The sequence below is a fragment of the Palaemon carinicauda genome, chromosome 33 (genome assembly GCF_036898095.1).
Source record: "Palaemon carinicauda isolate YSFRI2023 chromosome 33, ASM3689809v2, whole genome shotgun sequence".
In the NCBI taxonomy this organism is placed as follows: Eukaryota; Metazoa; Arthropoda; class Malacostraca; order Decapoda; family Palaemonidae; genus Palaemon; species Palaemon carinicauda.
In genome coordinates this window covers 74,306,484-74,316,687 of record NC_090757.1, presented here as the reverse complement: position 1 = coordinate 74,316,687, position 10,204 = coordinate 74,306,484, and the positions used below count along the sequence as shown (strand labels likewise).

The 10,204-nt window shown below is 35.1% G+C and overlaps 1 protein-coding gene across 2 annotated transcripts in view; it reads left to right on the top strand.

Annotated features, from left to right (window-relative positions):
• LOC137626340 (coiled-coil domain-containing protein 39-like) overlaps positions 1–8,554 on the top strand; it is a 34,952-nt gene extending 26,398 nt beyond the window's left edge. For both annotated transcript variants that reach the window (XM_068357413.1, XM_068357412.1), the window contains one exon: positions 5,552–8,554. In XM_068357413.1, coding sequence (XP_068213514.1) covers positions 5,552–7,488 — 1,937 coding nt within the window. In that variant the 3' untranslated portion in view covers positions 7,489–8,554. The remainder of the gene's footprint in view (positions 1–5,551) is intronic.
• Positions 8,555–10,204: the final 1,650 nt, after the last annotated feature.

Here is a 10,204-nt window from a genome sequence, read left to right as displayed (position 1 = left end):
AATACTGGAACGGTTGAGTTTTCTCAGGTCACCTTGTGTTCTGAACCATATATATCAAGAAGTATATGTACAAATGTGTAATAGTCTTTTATACATATATACAGTGGTACCCCTACTTACGAGTTCAATTCATTCCGGTCCAAGCTCATATCTCAATTTGCTTGTATAGCAAATAAATTTTCCCCATTAGAAATACTTAAAATGTATTTAATCTGTTCCAACCCTCTAAATGACACCCCACATTGTTATGTTTCATGTTATCAAATAAAGAAAATAACTTTCTGGTTAACAAATATTGTATAGAAACATAATACAGGGAGTATGGAAAGTTATATAAAGGTTTTATACAATGAACTTACATTGCAGATAAGATGACATGAGCTACGAAGATGCTGGTGTTGGGGGAAAATAGAGGAGATTGACAGAGGAGGATCAAAGGATTATTTTTTGTTATCACCTCTTAACACCACGTATATACTGTAACCCTAAACGCAAATGCTACTTCACAATGGTTTTCTTCTTATTTTTGTATTTTTTATTTAATTTTCTTTTATGAGCAGATGTTACTTACTTACTTTTACTTTGATGGCTGCTTTTACAGTCCCATACAGCAGGAGAACCCCACTCTCTACAGGACCTCCACTGTCGTTTTACCTTGTTCGTTCAGAGTATTTAACATTTCATATCACATATTGTTCATTTATTGTTAAATCGTCACTGTCAAAAGACTCATGAAATAAGAAAGTCTTCAGTTTCCTCTTGAAAGCCTTAATGTCTTCAATCATTCGAATGTTTCGTGGGAGCTTATTAAATAGTCTTGGGGCTGCATGTTTAAAAGTTTTGAAGCCTAAAGTAGACATATATATATGTTCCAACAATTTTAAGCCATCTGTAACTATTCTCGTGTCGACACGATTTGTTGGCTGCACAATGTGTAGCAATTCTTTTAAGTATTTTGGACGCCCGGTTCTGATAACTTGGCGGGTTATTGTACATATTTTAAATTCAATTCTCGCTTTAATCGGCAGCCACTGTAAATCGATTAGTATAGGGGTGATCCTTTCTCTAGGCGGGACACCTTTTATCAGTCTTGCTCCTCTGTTTATTATGTTTTGTAATTTTTTAAGTTGCACTTTTGGTAAATTGCAGTAGATAGAGTTGCAGTAGTCAATCCTGGTAATAACACAGTTTATCACAAGTTTCTTTGCAGAATTTTCGTCCAGGTACTTTTTTATAAATGCAATATTTCTTAGATGATAACCAGCAGTTTTTATTACATTGTTTATTTGGGTCATTTAGAGACAGGTTACAGTCAATACATACACCTAGATCTCGAACTTTACTAGATATCGCCACCGAGTCATTATTTATGTTCATTTGAATATCACCCAAGTTTCTCACGCAGTTTCTCTTGACAACCACCATGAATTCAGTTTCAAGGATTCGGTTTAGAGTTTCAGCAGTGTCATGTATATCATTTATGGAGAGGTAAAATTGTGTGTCATCTGCAAATAGTTTAAACTTCACGCCATGCCTTTGTAGCATTTTTGATAGACCATTAGTATAGATGCAGAATAAGGTTGGGCCAAGTACACTCCCCTGGGGTACCCCTCTGTTTAAGGGTTCATATGATGAATAAGAGTTTCCAATTTGTACACAGTAATTTCTACCAACCAAGTAGTCTTTTAGGTATTCGAAGGCTTGATCTTCAACGCCGATGGACCGTAGATCATTTAGTAGCAGTTCATGCACCACTGTATCAAAAGCAGCACTGAGATCGAGCAGTATTAAAATACCACATATATTTTCATCTATCATTTCTAGCATATCATTTACAACAGAGCAGATGGCTGTCTCTGTGAGTATAGTTTTCTGTAAGCAGATTGGTTGTCAGACAAAGCTTCTATTACTTCGAAGTGGCTGACTAGTTGTTCAAGAATTACAAATTCAAGCACTCTTGAGACAAAAGATAGATTTGAAACAGGTGTATTTGAGCTTAATTCCTGGTAGTCCAGTGCATTTTTCAGAACTGGTGTGACTATAGCCATTTTCTCAGATTTAGGAGACTTACATTCATCACTGCTTGCATTTGCTATTCTCGGTATTATTTCAGCTAGATTAGAAAAGTTTCTCTCTCCAATTACTTCAGATATTGGCATAGGATCGATCGCCCAGTTTATTTTCTTTGCTCTCTTGATAATTCTGGTGATGTCATCTTGTGTTATGTTGTTAAATCGTATTAATTTTGTCTGTGTGGCTGGTGTCTCATTAATCTGATGTTGAGTATTTACAAATGACCTGGTTATGTTTTCAATCTTATTTTTAAAGAATACTAGAAAATCATTTGCTAGTTCCTGGTCACTGTATCCATCAGGTAGCTTCTTTTCTTTTACATTTCCCATTATACCATTCAATAGATGATATAACTTATTTATCTCTGTTGCTGCTTCGAGGATCTTTCTCATAGTATTCACTTTTTTTCTTCTTAGTAGGTAGTTTGACACGCAGCAGTTTTGTATTCTACCCAAGTACTTTGAGCATTTAATCTATACCACTTTCTTTCTTTACGTCTTTTTTCTCTCTTTTTTTTACCAAACTCTCTCCATCAAACCAAGGAGATTGGTCTTTTATGGTTATAGTCTTTTCCATCGGTGGGCACATGGTATCATATTCACTTTTACTCACTTTATTGTAAGTGGTTATAAGATAGTTAGCACACTTAGCTCCTAACAGACGTTGGTCATCATGATCACAGGGAATGTTGATAGCATCATTTATTTTCTTTTTAACTTCTTCAATAAATACAGTAGAGTTAGACTAAACGTAATAAGTTTGTGTACTGGGAAGATAGTACATTTCTCTTCGACTTTTATATCAGATACAATATTATTCATGTCATCACTTATAACTAAGTCAAACGTATGCCCAGTTAAAGTAGTTGTGCAGTCGACATTATTCAATAGTCGATATGACTCTAGTAACTCACTAAATGCCAAAGCGTCAGGATTTGATGTGTCATCCATCTAAAAATTGAGGTCTCCACCGATAACTAATTCGTCTTGGTCTGTTTAACTTTGTGCAGTTTATACACTTTGACACTTCCGAATTACACTCCCTGGTGGAGTGTCTCCATGAACATTTCCCGCAGACTTTATCTTCATTCTTAGACTTGCAATCTTTTTCAAAATGTCCATACCTCTGACAGTGGTAGCAGGTGATCACGTGGTACCTATCACGTATGTTATAGATACCCCATCGTAACGAAACTTTGTCCCCATTATCATGAATAGCCCCCCGAACTTCAGGATCACATTTCAGCACATGGTGGATGGTCCCCCCGAGGCATTTTTCTTCAGGACTACACTTATCTTCTATATTTTTGATATGGTCCACGCAGCTATTTCTTTTAATCAAAGCATTTACTAAATCATATTCATCATTGTATACATTGCATATCATTATTTTGGATTTTAGTTTTCCGATTTTTCTCGTTTCAGTGTCAGCCACCAATGTCTGAATTTTGTTTGCTGCCTCTTCTCTGATCATATTGTTTTCAAAGTTTACAACAACATTTCCATTCGTAGTTGACCTCGTGTTAAGTATAGGAATGTCTTTAAGTGCTTGTTCAACCTCCCGTTTTCTTTCAGTAATCTTAGTTGTTGTATTAGTTGATTTAATTATCAACAGATTTTTTCCTTACTTTGTCAGCAAATGTCGGTTTCTCCGGTTTTGGGTTTATTAATGTTTGAAGTGTTGCTTTAATTTATTCCATATTCATGGCAAGAATGTTAACTTTCTCAGTGAGTTCGGTGATCCGGGTGGAATTTCCTGCGTCTGCGCCAAGGTCTACAAGTTTGTTTTCCAAGTCATCTATTTTCGCATCTTGTTTGTTCAGGGCCAGATTACTCATGTTTACATCTTCCTTTAATTTTGATATTACTAAACTGTTTTGTCTGGCATCACGTACGCAGTAAGGGCATAACCAATCTAGGTTATTCCGGTCAATCTCACTGATGGCTGTCACTATATGCGCGCATCTCTTATGGTAGAGTCTGTTACATTCACATACTATCCATTTTTTCCGTTCTCCATCCGTTTCATTACATTTGAAGCAGATATAGTTAGGAGCAGACATAATGTACTGTTTCTTATCACTTAGGTTTCTCCAAAAGATTAACTAATATCTTTTCAATGATATTCTAAGCAAGAAACACAAAGCTAAAACATGACTAAGGGCATGAATAGAAGAAATCGACACAACACGTCCACACTCTAGCACTGACAAAGCTATTTTTTTCGGAGCTTTGAAATTATCTTAAAACCTCTGGCTTGCGTTATATCCTTGAGAGATTATTTTTTTTTTTTTTTTTTAAATGGAACAGATCATAAGTGATGAACATCATCCTCCTCCTCTCTGCACTGTCACTAGCACTTAACTTCTCAGGAGGCATGGTTAAAAGAAACAGAATTATAAATTCTCACAAAATATGAGGAAAGAAGAAGCGAGCTCAATGAATCATTGTTTTCTCTACGAGGTGAGATCACAAAGAGAAAGAAAGAGCATGTTGGAGGCTGGGGACTGGGGATGGTCTGACGTCACTGCTCACTACGCCCTCTAGCAGCAGCATCTTGAACGCGTATCTCAAGTTCTTTGCTGGCATAACAAATAAAAAAGTCGCCCGAGTGACGAGTAGTTTTTCGGAAAACTTGGATGTTGATTCACACATAGGTCAAGGTATTACTGTACACACATGTACTGTATCCACACACCTATATACTGTATAAGAGAAGAGAGGTTATTTCTAATCATAAAAAATAAACTTTTAGTGTTAATGACTAGCATTTGTTTCTTTAAAATGTTTATTATTTAGCACTTGACATCTCAGGAGGCATGGTAAAAAGAAAGTCAGAATTTTAAATTCTCACAAAATATGAGGAAAGAAGAAGCAAGCTCAATGAATCATTGTTTTCTCTACGAGGTGAGATCACAAAGAGAAAGAAATAGCATGTTGGAGGCTGGGGTCTGGGGATGCTCTGACATCACTGCTCACTACGCCCTCTAGCAGCGGCATCTTGAACTCGTATCTCAAGTTCTTTGCTCGCATAACAAATAAAAGAGTCGACCGAGTGACGAGTAGTTTATCGGAAAACTTGGATGTTGATTCACACATATTATTACTGTACATACATGTACTGTATCCACACACCTATATAATGTATAACAGAAAAGAGGTTATTTCTAATCTTAAAAAAATAAACTTTCAGTGTTAATGACTAGCATTTGTTTCTTTAAAATGTTTATTATTTAGCAGATCATCTCTTTTTCATTAATTTTCCATGACATAAGAGTGTATGTTCTTTCACGTACACATCATCATTTGTACAAAGTTCAAATAAATAATAAAGCTGTGCCTATTTTACATTTTACTTTATTTTCATATAAAACTCATGTGAAAAAAGTAAGCAGAGCTGAAACCAGAAATCTCAACAATCACTTATTCATAGATCTCCTTACAATTCAAGAATATAACTGATTTCTCTATTACCACAGGTTCCTGCAATGAGTACTACTACTGTATAGAACACGACTGGTCTCTCTTTGTGTGTCCAGGCTCATATTTGTTTGATGAAACACGGAGTGAATGTGTCCCGGCAAGTACCCTTACAAATCCTCGTGAATGCAGGAAGAATCCCCCGATTAACAAACACAGTCGTTTGAGAAAAGTCAGCACTGAAGATATTGGTGAAAAGGGTAATGATGCTATTGACATTCTTGCTGGTTATGCAACAGGAGATTTTTCAGATAGTGGCATTAATGAAATTCTTGAAAGGAATACTTTTGAAGATTCTGAGATCAGAGGTATTGCGGAAAGTCCTATGGTAGATTCTCCAGCCAAAGCTATTACAGAACAACTGGAAGGTCCTGTAATTGAAAATGATGGCCCACTAGGCTCAGATAAAACTATCACTATTCATTTCATGGACCATAGAAACATTTCAAATGAGACCGTAGTAGTTATTGTTTTAGAGCAGCAAAATGTTGTTAGCAATGTTTCCAGCAATGCTACTAAGGATATATTGTCCCTGTGCGGCCATATGAATAATGCAGAAGCATACTTTGCACTGGTAGCTAGCAGTCCTTTACTACATGAATCTTTAGAATACCAAAGGCAGTACAATAAAATTATTCAGCAATATAATAGGGATATCAAAAGGGCTCATAATAATACCTACTTATGGAGACGTGGTAGCAGCATACCTTTAGGACTCAAGCAAAGCCATAAAAAGGCCATTGAATATGAATATAACTTCAAAAGGAAATTTGCCATATTCAAAGAACAAATCGAAATTAAGGCATCTCAAAAAATTAACCCACATGTCATTCAGATACTAGAAAGTCAAATACAATATCTTACAGACAGAATCAGGCGAGAGCAAGAGGTTTTAGATACTACTAAGGTTCCTGCTTTACCGAAATATCTTGAGGAAAGCATAAATTTCACAAAGAGCGAAATTATACGTCTGGAGTCATACAAAAATCCAAACCCTGAAGAAATAATACTTAGAGGATTGGCGAATTTCTTAGGCTTTGTCAAAAATGATGCAATACAAGTGGAAAGCAAAGTCACACAAGTGCTAGAAAATATAGACACTCTTCTAGAAAACATACAGATTGATGCACTAGACTATGATAAACTTAGTGACGAGACCAAAACTGGATTCAGAACTCTACATGAAGAAGTTGAACAAATACAAAATGAATTGAAATTTGATGCAAAATATCAAGATAAACTAGATGATAGCTCAAAAGATCTGGGTGAATTATATTATGATCTAAGAAACAAAGAATCTCAGATCAGAAAAGAGATAATAGAGAGAGAGGAGAATATTGATAATTTCTTAGCTCAGAAAAGAATATATTGTCACAATTTTGGTTTTATGAAAAATTTCATCAACACAAATGCGACAGAGGAAGAAATGCTTAGGGCATGTATTCATATACTGGAAAATAATAGCATTCCAATACTAGATATTGATGCTGAAGTCACTCGGTTAAATGAACTTCACCGACAAATGAAGATGGTCCAGGAAAATCAGTCTGAAGCTATGAAAGAACTTGGATCGTTAATTACACAACGAACAGGGCTTTCTTATACTACCCCTAAAAATCAAAGGCTTCGGGAGATCGAATTCGAACTTTATAACCTTCAGTTTCATGATGCTCATCTCAAAAATCTTCAACATGGAGTAACTACTGCTAGAAACTCAATCTTAATACTCCAGAGGGAATTCCAGAAATTACAAAAGAAATTCAAGTTTTTCGTCATTAAATTACAGGAGCTGATTGATGCAGCCAGTGCTGCTATTAATGATGACACCCAAGTTGGACAAAGGCTATTCATCGAAAATGAGTTAGAAGAACTGCAGGCGACTCTCCAAAATCTGGTATTGAACAATATCAACGAATGCCCTAAAACCAAATCATGAGCCGTTAAAAACAAACATATTTTCACATAAATTTAAATGAATTCCTATAATTCCCGTTAGGTAATCTTAAAGAAAAAATATCTACATATGTTTATTAACGATATAAACATGAAAATTACTTAAAGGTATTAAGTATAGCTATTTGAATTTTTAGTTCCATGAATGAATCCTGAGTGAAATCAACATATATTTACTTGTCTGATAATTTATGTAATAATAAGAGAGAAAAAAAAAAACTATAGTTAGTAATCCTTCACTTGTTTTGAGGGCGCATTGATAAAAATTGTAATATTAATTGGGTGATTCTATGCCATCAAATAAATATAATTAGGCATTACTGCTTTGGTATACAAATATAGAGTGCATTTCAGTTTTTTTGCATCTCATTGTCTAAATTGTTCTTCACTTGTGCATAGTATCTAACCTCTTCCCCAAAACGGTTAGGCCTGTCAGACTGATCTATCTATTAGCAAACAATAAGATAAAGAATCCAACTGAAACTCTTACATTGCAGATAAAAAACAAAATATCACTTCTTCAGTTATAGTGATCATGTATAAAAAGAGGTTTTAGGTCAGTTTTAGTGTTGAGGGACGGGCGGTGGTTACCGTAGATTAGTTCGTATCCCTTAATTTCCTTACAGCTCGAATATATCTGCGATCGCAGATTGTAATTCCCTCTCTCTGAGGTAACCATCGAAACTGCATATATTTATCAATAGGACAACCTGAATTTATGTCTAAAGGTTACAGGACAAGTGATTTTCTCTTCATATTTCTATTTCTCGACCCCTTGCTTCTCGTGCAATCCCATTCGATTACTACAGAATATCATATTAATCATGTGTCGTGGACTACGAATCTAATGAGTAGTTTTATCGATTAGACGCTGGTTGTAGTCTTATTCAACTTTCCTTTCTCTTATGTTGCGTCCCGCTATTACAGTGTGTCTTTGCCTTGCTGCTGTAGCTAACTACTTGTATGAATGCTGACTATACAAAATAAAAGACCAGTACATGCTAACAATATTTTATACATAATTTCATGCACTTTTAATATTTCTAATTGGTGATAAATAATCACTTTGTTCACTTTTGAGGTTATTAGAAAATAAGTATTGTCATTTCGAATGAGAAAACTAACAGTAGTAATGCTAATAACCTAAGTCATTTCTATTTCACATATATTATATTTTACAAAAAAGTAACTGTCCTTAATAAGTAAAAAAATAAATTTCGGTCTTGCTAATAGATTGGTCTCTCATCCTGTCAAAAAAAAACCAAGTTTTCAAATAACAAAGTACCAAAGGATGTTGGATAGACAGAGGAAAACTAGAAATTGAAAGATTAGGACATTTTATGCAACCAGGCTCTAACTATCAGCAGACTAAAAGGAAATGACTCTGTTCACGATTTCATATGAGTCACAGGGCTGTCAGTGTTATTTCATTGTGTCAAATTATACGTCAGAAACTACTTCACTGACAGATAGGTAATGTTGCCAAGAATTTTATTTGATTCAAGTGACTTCACGTATGAGTTACGGGTTACAGAAAATAATACAATTCAAGTGAAACAGACGAAGCACGTGTAGGGAAAAATCTAACTCCCAAAGGGAGATATAGCTTTCCAATGAGAGATGAAAGATTGAATAAACTAGAGGAAATGGAGTTTGAACGTTTGAAATTTCACCAATTCAACTGAAACATTATGAAGATCATTCCACAGTCTGGCCATATCTGGAATAAAACTTATAAAATACTATACAGTATTAAACCTTATGATGAAGAAGGAAGGGATGGTAGAGTCTTTGAAGATCTTAATGCAATGGATGGTCAGAGTCATGAAAAATCCTATGCAACCTGCACAGAGAACCAACTAGACGACAGTACCAGAGATTGATATGAAGATCATGAAAAAGGAATCAGGCAGCAGAGCAATAATCGAAACAATGTAGATTGAAAGAATTATATTTCTTTAGGTAGATTAGTCAACGAAAATCTCAATATGTAATATGTTTTGCGCAATTGAAGAAGAAAGAGAACGAATGTGCTTCTCAAAAGTAAATTTTCAATAGGAAATCACGCAAAGAATTTAAAAATTTGTTAAAGTAGTTAAAGAGACATTATCAATACAAAGATCTAGATATTGAGGAACCACTGTTCTTTATTTACTTATAATCATACTGTGTTTTGTTAGGGGTCGGATTTATGCTCCATAATTTGCACCATGCACTAATTTTAGCTAGAAATATATTAAGGAATTCAGCAACTATAGATCTAGATTCAAAATATGGAATTGATTAAAAAAAGAGTAGCATTATCCTCATATGCAGCGAATCTTTTTCTAGGCCAAATCACATATGAGTTTATAATGTGAAAAGTTATGGAATAACATCAGCACTGAAAACAAGGCCAATCATGTTAATGTCCTATCCACAATCAAGGGATGATTGGAGATTATAAGAAGGCATCACATGCTGCAAGGCCTTTGCAAGCCAAACTGCAAATAAGGGAACAGATTATTACCTTCAGCATATCTGTTTAGATGTTTTACCAAGACGTTCAAAACTTTTAGATAATATGGGGATATGGAGATTGAACGGTAGTCAGCAGGGCTAGAGCTACCACAAATACATTCACTCAATGGAGTAATGAACATGGACAATTCTCCAACAACGGTTGTGGTGGCCTGGTGGTAGCGTCCTTGCCTTATTGA